Source organism: Penicillium odoratum (assembly GCF_028828045.1).
Source record: "Penicillium odoratum strain IBT 22623 chromosome Unknown utg000005l_segment0_segment0, whole genome shotgun sequence".
In the NCBI taxonomy this organism is placed as follows: domain Eukaryota; kingdom Fungi; phylum Ascomycota; class Eurotiomycetes; order Eurotiales; family Aspergillaceae; genus Penicillium; species Penicillium odoratum.
The window spans coordinates 2,401,110-2,418,724 of record NW_026643147.1 but is presented as its reverse complement, the minus strand read 5'-3'; the positions used below and the strand labels follow the sequence as shown (position 1 = coordinate 2,418,724).

Here is a 17,615-nt window from a genome sequence, read left to right as displayed (position 1 = left end):
GAACAGGGGGCGACCATCCAGCAAAATCTATAATGATATTCTTCAAGACATGAATAGCTTAGGAAATAGCAGACTCAATTGTCCGATTTGGAATCCAAGACTTCGTTTTAAGCAAGGGATGAACTGGATGGAAAAACTGTCAAGATAAGAAGAAATAACGGATAGGATAGGATTATTCTCCATGCCAGAAATATTGTTTGCGGGGGAACTAACCAACTCGAGAATATCAATTTATCGATGACTTCATGATCGGGGTTGCAAACTCCGCTCGCTATCAAACCGTGGAACGAAGGTTATCGACATGTTGCACGGCCCAGATCGGGTTCTGCACATCACATAATCGGAGTCACCAAGGTTACCTCGTCATTCTGGCAAGTTATTAATTGCTGGTTCACAGCTCTCGGAAACTAGCGGGTTTAAGAAAAGCTAGTCGGCAGAGTGACGCTCCGAGGCCGAACACGAGAAACCTGTCATGTCATTAAGGGACCTGATATTTGACGTAATACGCAGCATTCAGCCGCCTTTTTTATTACTGTGCTGTATATATGTATCCTGGATGTGAGCGAAATTGTGTTCGTTCGGGTCATGCTGTTTCTTGCAGAATCTTTAACTGAAGTATCAAAGTTGTTATAGCAATCAGTTCTACTGACACCAAAAAAATCCCACAACTTTTCCCATCACACAAGGTATGGATCGGAATACTTCAACTAGCAGCGACAAAACACTTGCTGCTCAGGAGGAGGTGAAACCTCGATCAGAATCCAATTCCGCAGGTACCAGCGCTTCTTCTCAACCAGACAGAAAGGATGATTCCGCTGCGAATCACAGTGCTTCAAATGAATCTGAAAATGATCGAAATGACACCCAGCTCAGTGATACAGTACTTAGTCGTACGCTCACCCAAAGGAAAAGTCATGCATCGGGTTACGGCGAAGAATGGTCACAGATAGAAAAGTTGATTTCACGAATGTTCGGCCATGAACGGAAGGCCAGTTCTGAAGAAGAAAAGACACGACACGCAGGGGTAGTCTGGAAAAACTTGACAGTGAAAGGATTGGGTCTTGGAGCTGCCCTCCAGCCGACCAATGGTGATATCTTTCTTGCCATACCGCGGCTTATCAAGAAGCTGTTCACCCGTGGCAGGAAGGGTGCTGGGTTAGGGAAAGCTGGAATTCGAACTATCTTGGATGACTTCACAGTATGACTTGTCTTCCTGATTTAAAACCAAATTCTGACATTCAATATCAAGGGCTGTGTTCGTCCTGGAGAAATGCTCCTTGTTCTTGGTCGGCCTGGCTCGGGATGTTCTACCTTCTTGAAAGTCATTGGTAACCAACGATATGGATATGAAAGCATTGATGGTGATGTCCTATACGGGGGCACAGACTCAGATACTATGGGGAAAAATTATCGTTCCGAAGGTATGCAACTCTATCGAACTTCCAGGTGTCTCCAGTCACTAGGCTAACAAGATAGTTTCCTATAATCCGGAGGATGATCTCCACTATGCTACATTAACTGTGCGAGAAACTCTGCTATTTGCACTCAAAACTCGCACTCCAGATAAAGAGTCTCGGATTCCTGGCGAAAGCCGAAAAGATTATCAGCAAACCTTTTTGTCCGCAATTGCCAAATTGTTCTGGATTGAACATGCCATGGGAACCAGAGTTGGAAATGAACTCATTCGAGGAATTTCAGGAGGGTATGTAAACCGAAGTAACCAGTAAGGGAATACTTACTAACATCACTGTTACACGAAAAAGAGAGAAGAAGCGTGTCTCAATCGGGGAGGCTATGGTTACCAAGGCCAGTACCCAATGCTGGGATAACTCCACGAGAGGACTCGATGCGAGTACTGCATTGGAATATGTGCAAAGTTTACGAAGCTTAACCAACACCGCCAACGTTGCTACCTTAGTCGCCCTTTATCAGGCTTCTGAAAATTTGTTTAACCTTTTCGACAAAGTTGTGCTTATCGAAGATGGAAAATGCGCCTTCTTTGGCCGCTCAGATGATGCAAAGTCCTACTTCGAGCAACTGGGATTTGAATGCCCGCCACGGTGGACAACACCGGACTTTCTAACATCAGTGAGCGATCCAAATGCAAGACGTGTCAGACCTGGATGGGAAAATCGGATTCCTCGAACGGCAGAAGAGTTTCAGGCTATATACCGACAAAGTAACATCGCCAAGGCCACAGTCGCGGACATTCACGATTTTGAGAGCGAATTGAAAGCCAACGAACACGAAAAGGAAATTTCGAGACAGAATGTGAAGACAAAAAACTATACAGTTTCGTTTTGGAAACAGGTGATGATCCTCACCCACCGTCAATTCCTCGTGATGTTTGGAGATCGAGCAGCTCTGGCTGGCAAATGGGGAGTTATCACTTTCCAGGCCCTAATTGTGGGCAGTTTGTTTTTTAATCTGCCTAATACAAGGTTTGTTTGATCACGACTCTCAGTATGGGGTGATATGAAATTAACGATATATAGCTCTGGGGTTTTTACCCGAGGAGGCGTTATGTTCTTCATCCTCCTGTTCAACGCTCTGCTAGCACTTGCAGAACTTACGGCTGCTTTTCACAGCAGACCAATTTTAATGAAGCATAAAAGCTTGTGAGCATCCACATGTTGGCAATTTTGAACGAAATACTTACAATGGACAGTTCCTTTTACCGCCCAGCAGCATACGCCCTGGCGCAAGTCGTTGTGGATGTTCCACTGGTGTTTATCCAGGTTGTCATCTTCGACGTAGTAGTATACTTGTTAGTACTCCCGATGATGATACAGGTATTTCCAGAAGTAACTGAACGAAATTTAGCATGGCGAATCTTGCTCGAACACCCTCTCAGTTTTTCATCAATCTGCTGTTCATTTTCATACTTACCATGACAATGTATTCTTTCTTCCGTGCCCTAGGGGCGCTCTGTGGTTCATTGGATATTGGTGAGGCAAATACGAGCACATGATACATGAAGTTTACGTTGCTAACCATCCTTAGCTACTCGAATTACTGGCGTCGCCATTCAAGCATTGATCGTGTATACAGGTAAGCACGTCACCAATCGCTACCTACTAGGCTATCTGATCAAATCACTGCCATACAGAAGCTAATCAGGCTAGGCTATTTGATTCCGCCATGGAAGATGCATCCGTGGCTCAAATGGCTTATTTGGATTAACCCAGTCCAATACGCCTTTGAAGCCATGATGGCGAACGAGTTCTATAATTTTGACATCATATGCGAAGCTCCCTATATTGTTCCTTCTGGACCAACGGCGAGCACTGGACATCAAGGCTGTACAATTCAAGGTAGTTCTCCCAACCAATTAACGGTCCAGGGATCCGACTACATCGAGGCAGCCTACACATACTCCCGAGCCCATCTGTGGAGGAATTTTGGCATTATTGTTGCTTGGTTTCTTCTCTTTGTCTTTTTAACTATGCTTGGAATGGAAATTCAGAAGCCCAATAAAGGTGGAAGCTCGGTAACGATTTTCAAAAGAGGCCAGGCTCCCAAAGCAGTTGAAGATGCTATCGAGAATTCAGGCCGAGCATCGGATGTGGAGTCCGCTGAAAAGGAGGTACCAGCAAATCTGACTAATGAGGATGATGATGAAAAAGTGCAACATATCGCCAAAAATACATCGATCTTCACATGGCAGGATGTGAACTATACAATACCTTACAAACGTGGACAACGCAAGTTATTGCAGAATGTGAGCGGTTATGTCAAGCCTGGTCGACTCACAGCATTGATGGGCGCATCGGGTGCAGGGTCAGTTTATTCAACAATTTCAAACAATCTTGAGCGAGTAGTGCTAACATTTCTGGCTTCAGAAAAACCACCCTTCTCAATGCACTCGCCCAGCGCATCAATTTTGGCGTGGTGACCGGCAGTTTTTTGGTTGATGGGAAGTAAGTCTTCAATTGATTGTTATTCATTCTCACTGCTTCTGCCCAGGTTCATCTCCCAAATCTAACAATATCTAGTCCCCTTCCGAGAAGCTTCCAACGCGCGACTGGCTTCGCTGAGCAAATGGACATACACGAACCGACAGCCACAGTACGCGAATCACTAAGGTTCTCCGCTCTTTTACGACAGCCCAAAGAGGTTCCACTCAAAGAAAAATATGAATACTGCGAAAAAGTGATTGATTTACTAGAGATGCGATCTATGGCTGGTGCCACAGTCGGATCTCCCGGCTCAGGTTTGACTCAAGAGCAGCGCAAGAGACTTACCATTGGGGTGGAGCTGGCCAGTAAACCTGAGCTGCTACTGTTTCTCGATGAACCTACATCAGGGCTTGATTCATTGGCAGCATTCAATATTGTTCGTTTTCTTCGAAAGCTGGCAGATGCCGGTCAAGCTATTCTTTGCACGATTCACCAACCCTCGGCTGTCCTTTTTGAGGAGTTTGATGAATTGCTTCTGCTCCAGAGTGGCGGGCGGGTCGTCTACAATGGTGCCCTGGGGTCAGACTCGAGGACCTTGATTGACTATTTTGAACGAAATGGTGCAAGTAAATGCTCGCCACATGCAAATCCAGCAGAGGTCAGCTTCTTGAATCACGTTCTTGAAGAATCAAACTCACATCTTTCATTAGTACATGCTCGAAGTCATTGGAGCGGGAAACCCGGAGTACAAAGGTCAAGATTGGGGTGATACATGGGCTTCCTCACCAGAGAGCAAAAGTCTCTCCACAGAGCTGGAGGATATTATTCGCGCTCGTCGCGGAACGGAAAGCGAGAGCACCAAGGATGACCGCGAATATGCCATGCCCTTGCATACCCAGATCCTGGCTGTGACCAGGAGAGCTTTCGTAGCCTACTGGAGACTCCCGGACTATATCCTGGTAAGTTTCTCAGTGATTTGAATCTCGCATTCCAAGGTTGTACTGATCTCTTTTTAAAGGGCAAATTCTTGCTTCACATCTTCACTGGTCTTTTTAACACCTTCACGTTCTGGCACCTAGGCAATAGCTACATCGACATGCAATCGAGACTCTTCTCTGTCTTCATGACACTCACAATCTCACCACCACTAATTCAGCAGCTTCAGCCACGCTACCTTCATGCTCGCGGTCTTTATGAGTCTCGCGAGTCAAACTCGAAGATTTACTCCTGGACTGCTTTTGTTGTGAGCACAATTCTACCCGAGCTGCCATATTCAATTGTGGCAGGATCCGTCTATTTCAATTGCTGGTAAGAAATCAAGACTTCGGAACAGGATATAATTTGCTAATTGACCGGCTATAGGTATTGGGGAGTGTGGTTCCCGCGTGACTCTTTCACCTCTGGTTATACTTGGATGATGCTCATGCTGTTTGAATGCTTCTATGTTGGCTTTGGGCAGTTCATCGCAGCCTTTGCACCGAATGAGCTATTTGCCTCATTGCTAGTGCCCACATTCTTTACTTTCGTCGTCTCATTTTGCGGCGTCATTGTCCCATATGTCGCGCTACCCCACTTCTGGCAATCCTGGATGTACTGGCTTACCCCATTCCATTACCTTCTGGAAGGATTCCTCGGTGTGGTAGTTCACAATGTTCCTGTTCATTGTGTTGAGCGAGAAGAAGCCCACTTCAGTCCACCGTCTGGACTGACCTGCCAGGAATACGCAGGGAGTTATGCCCAGACAGCTGGAGGTTATGTCACTGACGCTGGAAATGGAATGTGTGCTTACTGTCAATACGCTACAGGAGACCAATTTGTAAGCGAAGATCGGTCTTTGTGAGGTTATTCGGAGCTGTTACTAATTATGGTTCTAGGCCGCTGGCTTCAATGTCTTCTATTCACACAAGTGGCGGAATTATGTGAGTCACCTTGTATCACCTCGTCTAATCAAAGTCTAATTGTTTCAGGGGATATTCTGGGCCTATGTGATCTTCAATTTTGCGGTGGTCTTCCTATTCTCCTGGTTGTATCTCCACGGAGTTCGGGATATGAAACGGTGGTTTAGTGCACGCAAGACAAGGAAAGTATCGGCTGTTTAAAAAGTACATACCTAGGTAAATTATAGGTTGCCCTTGAGTTTTTAGTTAGAAACCAATTCCACTCTGTGATAGAATCATTGAAATCGACATAAAAAGCGAGGAGATTTGTATAGATGGAACGGGGCAGCTCCGCGATTGAAAAAGCTTGGCGCCTCCTCTTCCTCCGCCCCCAATTTTCCAATCCAAATCCCTTTTCCTCAGCGCCGATCGCTGGACAAAAAAGCAAGATTACTTGCTATGCTGTGATAGCTATAAATATCGTCGACCATTCTTTTACACGATCATACCTCACGTATAGCATCACCCCTGACACGTCTCGTCATGAAGGAAGAAACCCCCAGGGAATCGCCTGACGATTCGCGGGCCGACGACCAGTCGAACTCGAAATCCGGCGTCAATTTAGCTTCCAAGGACCGGAATTGCCAGTATTGCGGTCAACCATTCACTTCCTCGTCATTGGGCCGCCATCTTGACCAATTTCTGTTTAAGAAGAAGCCTGATGGGATTCACGATGTGGAGGAGATTCGTCGCATCCGCAGTGGGATTACTCGTCGACAGGCCCGCACGAATTCAGGCAAGCACGAAGATAGCCCGGATCGCGTTCACAAAAAGGGCCCATCCGACTCTTACACAGCTACGGGAGAATCAGCTTCAAAGGCACGCGAACCTCCCCCGCGCATGATGTTCAATACCCCGACGTGGCATGCGACCGGCGTCATCAATGATATTCCCAACCCAAGTCGCGTGCTAGATGGACCTCGAATCATGCCAAATCAGTCGCGGGCGGGCTCATTACAGCTTCCCGATTATGCGAGCCGAGGGGCAAATGCCAACAATCCGGACACGATGAAGGCGCTCGAGCTGGCGTTACACGAGGTGCTGGACAACATTAAAGCTGCGACGTAAGTGATTTTATCACTTGCTTTGATCACAATCTCACCATATTCTTTTTAGTTCGCGTTTTCGGCCTCGACTGTCGCCCTTTGAATTTGATATCCAAACCCAGACCTTCCCCTCCCTATGCCTCCAATTTCTCCCTCCTCCGCCGAGCTTGTTCGCCTCCCACCCCTTCTCCTCCCCAAACTCGTTTCCACTCCAAGCACCTGGAGTAGAGCATCTTGAAATTATCCGACAAGCTCTTCGTTCCAAGGTTGCCCAGTGGAAGTCCGATCAGATCGCGGGAGACCCCAGCGTCCACACGAAACACCTGGGTTCGAGCCCTGACCATAACATGATCTACCGGACCGCACAACAGCATGAGGAGATAGGATTGAGGCATCTAGAGCTAGCTTTCAATCATTGGAACTCTCTCCCCCATGAGACGCGTCGCGAGGCCTGGCAGCTGGAGATTACTCGCGCGTTTGCCCGGGAAGCCGAGCAGCGCAAGTCTGTGGATGAGCAGTTGGCTCGGGTCCAACAAGAAGCGAACCAGCTGCGAGCACAGGTGGAGCGTCTTGGGTCATGCCAGTGGCCGCGTGAGTTCGCCCTCTTTCCTCCGGACACCCTCCCACTCTCGCGGGATGTTGCCCGAGAGTTGGATGCGAAACAGAGCCAGATCAGTCCGGATTCCATGCGCTGGGACTACGACCACGTTGTCAGCAAATGGAAGCGTGTTGTAATGCACGATAAGGGCATGGGTCGAATTGGAGTGGGCTATGCCGCTAGCGATCTAGATAATAGCCAACAAAGTCCTAACGTGCGACCACCCCGACCAGGCGAGGATACTTCGTCTCATCCAAACCGCCTGCGACCTTTGCAGTCCGCCATCGCCATGAGTCCAGATGCTGGTGCCGCCTCCACGCCTACCTCCTCAGCAAACTACGCTTCCCCATATTCGCATGGCGATCCCCGCAGCCCACCTGCTACCAACGCCGGAGCCCCACAAGCCAAGCGTCCTCGCTTGATGAATGGGTCTGAGGGCCCAGCCGCGCCGTCTTCCGATTCTGCCCCTTCATCAGCCAGGCCATCGGGTCCTTGGCCTTCTTCATCTACTCCTATCCTCTCTAATTTGGCAGCGCCATCAGGGCAAACGCCCCCTTCGTCTGCCAGGTGATGATTGACCCAAGTGTTTCGCCGAAGATATTTTTTCTTCGTTGAGGAAAACTAGCCTGTCATCAACGAATGGACATGTCTGGATGACTTTGGATGACTTGACCGCATATACCCTTTGTATATTTAACCTAGCCCTAAATTGATCTTATTCCAAAAACCGCTTGCGTAAGGTTCGGCTGACCCGGAATATCATTCCCGCTATCCTGAATCTCAACTTTCGGTGAGCCATCCCAGTAGTCTCGAGGTCTGACTACCTTCATTTCGAATCTTGGCCAATCTCTTTCCCGATATGCTCAACAATTGTCAGTATTTTCTCTTCTTGCAATCGCCTCCCTACTAATTGAACCCCCACTGGAGCACCGTCATATGTCTTGGCATCATCTGCATGGCCGTTAACCGAAGCACTTCAAAGCCAATGCGAAATAAAAACACTTACAATCCCATTCAATCTCGTCATCCAACTCTGAGGCAGGGGTTCCCGCTGGAGAAACATCCACGGTCCTATCCGCGAAGGTCACCGGGATAGCTATACTGGTGTAGTCCAGAACATTCACGAAGCTGGTATAGCCAACATCACCATATTGGCCAGGGATCACTGCGGCATGTGACGCCAGTGGACAAAAAAATCCATCAACGGGACGTCCTGTACCAGTCAGTTCGACAGTGCTATTCCAGTAGTCCATGTACTGTTTCTGGTATTCTCGCTTTGCGATATTAATAGCACTTATTTCCGATGCCTTCAGTTCAGTGCCTTCTTCAGAAACAAGGACCTGTGGTGCCTTTGCCTCTCCAGACAGACCAAAATGATGCCTCATGTCCACGCCGCCGTCCAGATTGAAGATTTTGCCCTGTCACGATATGTTAGAATCCAGGAGACAGAGATAGACCTTCTCATTTCTGAATCAGGAGAAACATACAGCTATCCCATGTGCCGTGGCATGAGACGGCGGATCCCAGGCGATCACCTGGTGACCCAGCCGTCTCAAGGTCTGTTCAACCAGCTTCATGCCTCGTGCAATTGGAGGATGAATACGACCCACTCCATTATAGCGCATAATTCCAAACGCAAGACTCGGAACCCCAGTCCCTGCCCGCTCAATCCAAGAGCGTGTCTCTTGCACGATCTCATCACGCCACGGTAGCTCCAAAGCGAGAGGATCATGGTACCACGGCTGTTGACTCAAAACCGCTTTGAAAAGCAATGTCAAAGACCGCGCCGTAGCCGCCAATGGCCCAATAACAGATAGGATGGAATTCTGCCCATCCATAGAATTGGCAGCACCCTGATACGGCATCCTCCCAGAGGATGGACGCAGACCGTACAGGGAGTTGAAACCTGCGGGGATGCGAACACTTCCTCCGATATCAGTACCGAAGCCAGCGGGTGATCCTCGCAATGCAATCAGTGCCCCTTCGCCACCAGAACTGCCTCCACAGGAGAGGAGTCTGTTCTTCGGGTTCCAGGTATAACCGATGATGTTGTTGACTGTTTCACCGGCCATGAGGGTTGCGGGGACACTCGTCTTGCAGTACAGGACGGCACCGAGGGCTCGTAGTTCTCTGGTCAGTTCGCTTTCTTCTGTCGCGCGACGGGGGTCGTTAACGTGGCCTTGGAATGTGTTGATCCAGCCTACGTAACCCATTGTTGTTTCGACGCCTTTGACGTGGAACTGGTCTTTTAGACTGACGGGGAGGCCGTGCAATGGACCTATGGGAGTGTTATGTTCCGCGAAGTATGCATCGAGTTTCTTCGCATCTTCTATGGCTGCGTCGAAAAATATCTCATGAAGACAACTGACCTTTTGTTGGAATTAGTTTCGACTCGCATTCCACCTCTCTAGATGGTGACTTACTAGCTGATGGGCCAATGCAGCACGGTGACAAAATGCCTCTGTGACTTCAACAGCCGACCAACGTCCAGAGGTGGTTTGTTCAACAATATCTACCGCATCAGATTCTGTTATCTCAATCTCCCGCTCGCTGAGATATTGCTGTATATAAGCACCCGTGACATCGGGGACTTTGGTTGCAGCGGGGATGGGGTCTTGAAGTCGCCATTTCTCGGGGATCGCATCAAGAATAGCTTGACGCTTGGCTGCGCCTTGGGAACGCCAGGTGGAATCTGATGCCATGATGATATTATGATCCTTTCAAGAGAAGCAGGGCATTTACAAAGGATGGCGAATTCATTTTGCAGGTATTGTTCTTATCAGTCTGAGCGGGGGTGTTGGGGTCATTTGGAGACGGGAACAAAGGTGCGTAAGCTCGGATTAAGGATAAGTTTCCCCGATGTCGGTTAGGTAATTCTGTTATAGTCTAGCCAAATCTATTTCACACCTGACGTGTGTACTTCTTTTTGTCTCTCAAGTGCTGTATCTCACTCATTAATCAACGTAAGCCTTGTATGTACTAGCACTTTGGAGGTATGGGTACATATGCGGGACACTGTCCTCTTATTTGCCTAGACTCATACCCACTTTAATTGAACATCGAAAAATAATGAAGGCGTATTCAATCTATCCATATCCTCTTTACCTAATATAATTTTAAAGGTAGAACGAATCAGCCATATATCAAAACTTGGCTGAACAGGAAAGAGTCGATAACCATACACTGACCGCCTTCCACGACGCGGGGGTCAGTGTTTGTTTTTCTCCCCACCTTAAACAAACCAAAATCCAATTTCGCTAGCACTTCCAGACACAACTTGGTGCGGGGACCTGAAGTCGTCAATCTGATTTGACAATCTAACATGTAAAATTCATTTCCATATCCCTGTCCCTTGCTTCCTCCTTCCACCATTGCTCCAAACTCCGTCACTTCCCTTCCTCAACCCATGGCATTTCACTAACGGAATTGAAAGCAGAGCAGGATAAAAAGCCCTCATCATGGAGAACTACCAAAAAATTGAGAAAATTGGCGAGGGTACGTTCGACTGACGGGGTTGTGTGGCCCGGCTGATCCGTGAATTTTTGGTTTATTTGTGCCCAACTGACGCGTCGACTCGTCTCCATAGGTACCTACGGTGTTGTCTACAAGGCCCGCGAGCTCAATCATCCCAATCGTATTGTCGCTTTGAAGAAGATTCGTCTCGAAGCCGAAGATGAAGGTGTCCCCAGTACCGCCATCCGCGAGATCTCCCTTCTCAAGGAAATGCAGGACCCCAACATTGTCCAATTGCTGAACATCGTCCACGCCGACGGCCACAAGCTCTACCTCGTCTTCGAATACCTTGATTGCGACCTGAAGAAATACATGGAGGCTCTCCCCGTGAGCGAGGGCGGCCGTGGAAAGGCTCTTCCAGAAGGAAATGCCAACCTTGGTCTCGGTGACGCTATGGTTAAGAGATTCATGGCTCAGTTAGTGGAGGGTATTCGCTATTGTCATAGCCACCGTATCCTGCACCGAGATCTGAAGCCGCAGAATTTATTGATCAACGTTGAGGGCAACCTCAAATTGGCCGATTTCGGTCTCGCCCGGGCTTTCGGTGTCCCCCTGCGAACCTACACCCACGAGGTTAGTATTCTCCGCCATTGATCTACAAGAGACCTGTAACAAATCTCTAATTGACTTCTAGGTTGTCACATTGTGGTACCGTTCGCCCGAAATTCTGCTTGGTGGTCGTCAGTACTCCACCGGTGTCGACATGTGGTCTGTCGGTGCTATCTTCGCCGAGATGTGTACTCGCAAGCCACTTTTCCCGGGTGACTCGGAAATTGACGAGATTTTCAAAATCTTTCGGTCGGTATTTCTTTAATAATCATATTGATTCGATTCACTGACACTTCTATAGCATCCTCGGTACCCCCGATGAAGAGGCATGGCCCGGTGTCACCTCTTTCCCCGACTACAAGGCCACCTTCCCCAAGTGGAAGCGCCCCAATACCCCCCTTGTTCCCGGTCTGGAGGAGGCTGGCCTCCAGCTTCTTGAAGCTCTACTCGAATATGATCCGGCGCATCGACTTTCGGCGAAGCAGGCCTGCATGCACCCTTACTTCCGCCTAGGGAGCGCGCACTACTCGGGCCGCAGTCAGAATGGCAACTAAGCCATTTTGCTTCGGATTTTCTCTTTTTCTCGTGTAACCTTATTCACGACGGACATGTGTTTCATTGTGTTTTGTTTTCTGTATTTTGGCGTTCATCGGGGAATGACCAGGCAGGCGAGTGTTACTTTATCACCAGTTTTAGTCAATGCAAGGCGTACATACCCCTTTCGGATGGGTTAAACTACTGCATGTTCATGTGCTCAGCCCCAGCTTTAATTTCATGAAATCATCATCTATTTCCCCCAGTAAGGATGTTGCGATGTCATACAAATCGTGCCGTGTTAGAGCCGATGCCCCCACCGAATACGAAATGTTTATTCCTGGAAACAACCTTTGCATCCAGAACATCTCCAATCCTCTTCTTCAGCCTAGATCGATGCCGGGCAAAGTTTTGGGGGCCGATTAATTCCAATGCTACCATGCAGCTTGAAACTGGGATTTGAAAAAGAAAGAGCTGAACCGTGGGGAGGCTGAGTTGGGGGCCATCAGCGCCAGGCTTAGCCTACACGTTCATTCGCCGGCCCACCGCGAATCCAACGCACGCACCTGCAGCCTTACGACAAAAGCCTGAGGATCTGAATGGTCGAATCCCGTGCTGATGGGCGCGTTAGTCTCGGCACCGGCGACGCCGTGGAGGCCGTGCAGATTCACCATGCTAGTATTTAATGAATTATTCTGAAGAGCAAGACACGGTATCTTCTCCCCCTCCCTCCACATAGTATTAAGTGTGCATCACTGCATTTCATTCCATGTTGATGTGACTGTCACTAAAGCTACACATTGGTGCGATACACGCGCTAAGAAGACCTCCATAACATATCTCTCTACCTCCCCTACTCCTCTTACTTTTTCAACTTTAGGGGGGTAGCAGAAAGCTTGTAATCTATTCGTCTCAGCGCATCATGGAATTCGAAGACGAAATGAACTTTGGTGGCGGTGCTTCCTCGCGGTCGAACAGCCGTCCTCCACACCGGGCACGGTGCCAACCCCCGCAGGAGTCCGTGAAGCAATTCTGGGAACAGTTCAACACCAAGTACCCTGGTAAAGTGTATACAGTGCTGCCAGATAACCCCTATGCTCGCACACGCGCGAAACGGGTTCCGAACGGGGTGGTCCAGGGCCATGAGGCTGTTAAATCGTATGAGCAGGCGAAGCGGGAGTGTCAGAAGTCCGTTGATCGTATCGTGAAGGAATGTGAGCGGGTGAATCAGAAGTACACGGATCCCCATTTCGATATCGAGCTGGATTTGAAATCCGGGCGCAAGAACTATTTGTATGGGTTGGACACGACAAATGAGGAAATGAGGCCTCGTGGAGTGAAGAGGGTGACGGTGTGTATCTCTACTCCAGATGGTAGGATGAAGCTAATTGAATTTTAGGAAATCTTCGTGAATCCTCAGTTCTATGTCAATGGACCGACGGCGTCAGATGTTCGTCAGGGCTGTGACGGGGATTGCTGGTTGATGGCTGCGCTGTGCACCATGGGTAACAAGGAGGAGCTGATTGAAAAGATCTGTGTTGCGCGGAACCAGACTATCGGAATCTATGGATTTGTGTTCTACCGTGGTAAGTGCTATGTCAGAGTTCTAGTGAGCATTTGGAGAAGTAGTCTGACTATGAGCAGATGGAGAATGGCAACAGTGCATTGTGGATGACAAACTTTATCTTCGTGCGGCTGACTATGATGAATCGATTGATGAGCGTCCACTTTGGGATGACAGTATTGGCACAGATGCCGAAGAGGAGTACCGCAAAGTCTGGCAGACTGGTTCCCGGGCACTATACTTTGCACACTGTGTTGATCCGAATGAGACTTGGCTACCTTTGCTGGAAAAGGCGTTCGCTAAAGCTCACGGAGACTACTCGGCCATCGAGGGTGGTTTCGTCGGAGAAGCCATCGAAGACTTGACTGGTGGTGTCACTTCAGAGATTCTGTCTAATGACATTCTGGACAAGGATCGCTTCTGGAATGAAGAACTCATGAAGGTCAATGAGGAGTTCTTGTTTGGCTGTGGAACAGGTCTTTTCTCCAACTGGTTAGATCCGAAATATAAAGGACCCCCACGAGATAGGAAGGGAATCTCGGAGAACCATTCTTACTCGATCATGGAAGCCCGCGAGATTAAAGGACATCGTCTACTTCGTTTACGGTGGGTACGGTCCTCGATCAGCTTTAAAGAAATCTTTGTCTGACCGAGTTAGAAACCCCTGGGGCAAGAAGGAATGGCATGGTGCCTGGGGTGATGGTTCTGAGCAGTGGACCGCAGAGTGGTTGCAGCTTCTAGGCCATAAGTTTGGCAACGATGGGGTATGTGCGTTTGATCATTTGGGATGTGGTATACTGACTTAAGACCAGTTCTTCTGGATCTCCTATAAAGACCTTCTTCGAAAATATCAGCACTTCGACCGTACTCGCCTCTTTGGATCTGACTGGACTATAACCCAACAGTGGACGACACTGAATGTCCCTTGGTCCGCCGATTACCACAGCACCAAGTTCATTATGAACGTCACCCAAGGCGGCCCAGTCGTCATCGTTCTCTCCCAGGTATGTAGCATCCCATCTTCATCCTATGTCACTACTGATAGTAATAATAGCTTGATACCCGATACTTCAAGGGACTTGCCGGCGAGTATAGCTTTGTCCTCAAGTTCCGTGTCCAAAAAGAAGGCGACGAGGATTACATGGTGCGCAGCCACAGTAGCCACTTGATGGGCCGATCCGTCAACGCCGAGATCAATCTTGACCCAGGTCGCTACCATGTTCTGATGAAGATCACCGCATTCCGAGATGAAGACATTGAACCGACCGACGAGATTGTCCGACGCCTTGCCTCAACCAGAAGAGAAAAGCTCGTGCAGGTTGGCCTCTCGTACGATCTCGCCCACGCCAAGGGTCTTGTTCGTGAGACAGAACAAGAACGCTACGAACAAGAGAGACGTAAAGCCCATGAGCGCAAAAAGCTACGTGACGAAACCAAAAGGAGATTGCAAAAGGAATGGATTCGCGATCGTAAGATGGCCGCAAGAGAGCAGCGTATGGCGGCTCGCCATAACGGCCCCATGGCCAATGGCGCGATGAATGGCCCGGGTCCTTCCCACATCGTGCAGATCTTGGGCGGAAAGCCCACTGCATCGCCTACGGAGAGTATCTCCAGTGATAGCAGTGATCGGCGACCGACTCCAACCGGCTCGGTCCCAACCATCCAATTCAACGGACTTCACGCCGGACACGCGTCCAGTGCTCCCCGTACAAGGCGGACAGATTCGCCCCGACCGAGCCTCAATACACGATTGGCTACGGATAATCTGGATCTGAGTGATGTGGAACTGTTGGAAGGGTTTGAATTTGACAGTGATCTCGACATGCCACCTGATGATGTCGACCACAAATCTGCTCATCGGAAGTCTGAGATTGAGAGTCCTGCTGCCGATCCTTGGAATGCCGTTTGTGTGGTTGGACTGCGTGTTTACTCCAAGGATCCGAAGCTCAGCCTCGAGGTCATGCAGCCAGTCCCGGATGATGATACGGAAGCTCCTCTGGACATAGATGATCCAGCTGCATCTGCAACTATTGAGAAGTCTTTTCAGATATTTGGAAGCACTTCAACGCACATGCATATATAGGATGTTACTTATAAGATAATTGTATTAATGGTGGCGCATCTGATTTTCAATGTTATATAGCTTTCCAAGGCTGCATCTAACCAATATGTACTCGAATGTTGATATATTGATTCATGTACTTGATTTCCACCATGATACCACTTTGAATATTGTTACATCTTCTAAAAACTGGTCTACTTGAAAGATCAAATGCAAAATCAAATGCAAAATGGTTTGAGGTGAAATCGGCCTATAAGTCGAGTGACATCACGTGGAAGGCTTACACGTATTTTGACGGTTCGCGACTGACCAACAACTACAATTATGCGCGCTTTGACTTACACACGCCTGACGCGTTTAACCAAACAGACTGGGCATAAAGATTTCGCATGCTTGCGTGTCCGCTATGTATCCAGTACCCGTCGCGATGAGAATTTCTCTGTTCCAATCGGAAATGGATTTGTGTCACTGAGGTAAGACATCTACAAGTCCAATTTTTACAAGAAACTTGATTTAAATTGACCCCTATAGAGTTACGCGACCAGCGACAACTCATGAGGTCTCTTCCGGGTCGAAAGTGATCCTCTACCTCCCACCGGGTCCCATATTCCAGGGATCGGAGCGGGGTGAGAAAGTAGTTCGGAGCCAATCCGATTCTGATACTCGGCTGAAGTATTATGGAGATTCGGAAGTTGCGCTTGCAGGATCTGTTGAAATCTCCCCACAACACGCGCTGTCATCTGCTACTTTGGCAACAGTTGTGACGGTGAATTATCGTCTCGGCCCAGCAAAGGGGCCACCTTCAATTAGAGATATTGGGTCGGAGCCACATTCAGAGCCACGAACAGATTTAACATCAGAAATTTACAAGTATCCGACCCCGATACATGACACACTCGCAGGGTTCGACTGGATCCAAAACAACCTTCAACCCACCCATCTCGGAGTCTTCGGCTCCCACGTCGGCGGGTCCTTAGCATTAATGCTAGCACTCACAGAAGCGCGATCCGTACACTCTGTTGCTGCACACGAGCCCATCTGCGACTGGCCCGGTCTTGATGAGCATTGTACTCATGAAGATAGTACGAATGAAGTAATAACGAAACAAAAACGATCAACCAGGCGAAAATCCGCGCCCCCGGATCTAGTTCCTCTCCTCGAAGCACGTGGACAACTATTCACATCCTTTGAGCGGTGCTTTGATTCATTTGCCTCGCCAATATTGTTTCTTCGCTCTGCAGGGCGGGATATTCCGGAAAGTTTCCCTCGTTACCTTACAGGGCCGGAGTATCCCGTTCCGGTCTTGAAAAATAGGGGCAAAAACATATCCGACGAGCAACTGGGCTCCTCATGGGATAGGGATACATACCCTGACTCGGACACAGATGGGGATTTTGATCGGCCTGTTCGTCGGCGGAAGGCGCTGTCTCGCTGGCCCCCGTATGGATTAGATTATGGGCTCAATAATGAAACCTGGACCGGACCGACTCATGGGATTGATAGGCTGCAAGTTACTTTACCGTGGGTGCGAGTGTTCTTGGGTGGATCGGCTGTTTCACGAATGGCTGCGAACCGTAAAGAGACGGCTCCAAAGCCTACCGTCCTTGCACAGCAGGGTGAGGAGATGGTGTCTGCTATGCAAAAGGCGTGTTTCTGGGGTCGTGAGAAAGGATTTGGAGAGCGGAGGGTGACTCTCTCAAAAGTTGATGAGTTTCCAGGGCAGGAGTTAGAAAAGTATTTCCGGGATGTGTTTGATAGAAAGATCAGTGACGATGACTAGGGTCATTCTGGGATCAACTGTGAAAAAATACAATAATAAACCTTAGTCCACGGGTCTTATTCATTACTACATGATCGAATGCTAGGTATAAATATGGATGAAAGCTTAATGAGACCCCCTAGGCACACTTTCA

At 48.6% G+C, this 17,615-nt stretch overlaps 6 protein-coding genes across 6 annotated transcripts; 5 read left to right on the top strand and 1 right to left on the bottom strand.

Moving 5' to 3' along the window:
* Window positions 1-688: 688 nt before the first annotated feature.
* N7520_006445 (putative ABC transporter) lies at window positions 689-5,998 on the top strand (the record flags this gene model as incomplete). The annotated part of the gene is made up of 16 exons (XM_057140379.1): window positions 689-1,198; window positions 1,250-1,421; window positions 1,477-1,702; window positions 1,764-2,441; window positions 2,496-2,618; window positions 2,669-2,767; window positions 2,824-2,948; window positions 3,004-3,051; window positions 3,126-3,780; window positions 3,843-3,920; window positions 3,996-4,557; window positions 4,610-4,858; window positions 4,918-5,207; window positions 5,262-5,715; window positions 5,774-5,818; window positions 5,867-5,998. The coding sequence occupies 16 exons, from the start codon at window positions 689-691 to the stop codon at window positions 5,996-5,998; spliced, it is 4,446 nt and encodes a 1,481-aa protein (XP_056994385.1).
* Window positions 5,999-6,319: 321 nt separating this feature from the next.
* Window positions 6,320-8,051, top strand: N7520_006444 (uncharacterized protein; the record flags this gene model as incomplete). The annotated part of the gene is made up of 2 exons (XM_057140378.1): window positions 6,320-6,900; window positions 6,953-8,051. 2 exons carry the CDS (start codon window positions 6,320-6,322, stop codon window positions 8,049-8,051), a joined length of 1,680 nt encoding a protein of 559 aa, XP_056994384.1.
* A 255-nt stretch (window positions 8,052-8,306) lies between these two features.
* On the bottom strand, window positions 8,307-10,182 carry gmdA (putative general amidase GmdA; the record flags this gene model as incomplete). Its single annotated transcript, XM_057140377.1, has 4 exons — window positions 8,307-8,431; window positions 8,487-8,898; window positions 8,968-9,849; window positions 9,904-10,182. 4 exons carry the CDS (start codon window positions 10,180-10,182, stop codon window positions 8,307-8,309), a joined length of 1,698 nt encoding a protein of 565 aa, XP_056994383.1.
* A 756-nt stretch (window positions 10,183-10,938) lies between these two features.
* On the top strand, window positions 10,939-12,096 carry nimX (cyclin-dependent serine/threonine-protein kinase CDC28; the record flags this gene model as incomplete). Its single annotated transcript, XM_057140376.1, has 4 exons — window positions 10,939-10,975; window positions 11,067-11,566; window positions 11,628-11,791; window positions 11,844-12,096. 4 exons carry the CDS (start codon window positions 10,939-10,941, stop codon window positions 12,094-12,096), a joined length of 954 nt encoding a protein of 317 aa, XP_056994382.1.
* Window positions 12,097-12,998: 902 nt separating this feature from the next.
* Window positions 12,999-15,723, top strand: N7520_006441 (uncharacterized protein; the record flags this gene model as incomplete). The annotated part of the gene is made up of 6 exons (XM_057140375.1): window positions 12,999-13,427; window positions 13,476-13,662; window positions 13,721-14,082; window positions 14,138-14,404; window positions 14,453-14,644; window positions 14,695-15,723. The coding sequence occupies 6 exons, from the start codon at window positions 12,999-13,001 to the stop codon at window positions 15,721-15,723; spliced, it is 2,466 nt and encodes an 821-aa protein (XP_056994381.1).
* Window positions 15,724-16,026: 303 nt separating this feature from the next.
* Window positions 16,027-17,482, top strand: N7520_006440 (uncharacterized protein; the record flags this gene model as incomplete). Its single annotated transcript, XM_057140374.1, has 2 exons — window positions 16,027-16,175; window positions 16,234-17,482. 2 exons carry the CDS (start codon window positions 16,027-16,029, stop codon window positions 17,480-17,482), a joined length of 1,398 nt encoding a protein of 465 aa, XP_056994380.1.
* Window positions 17,483-17,615: the final 133 nt, after the last annotated feature.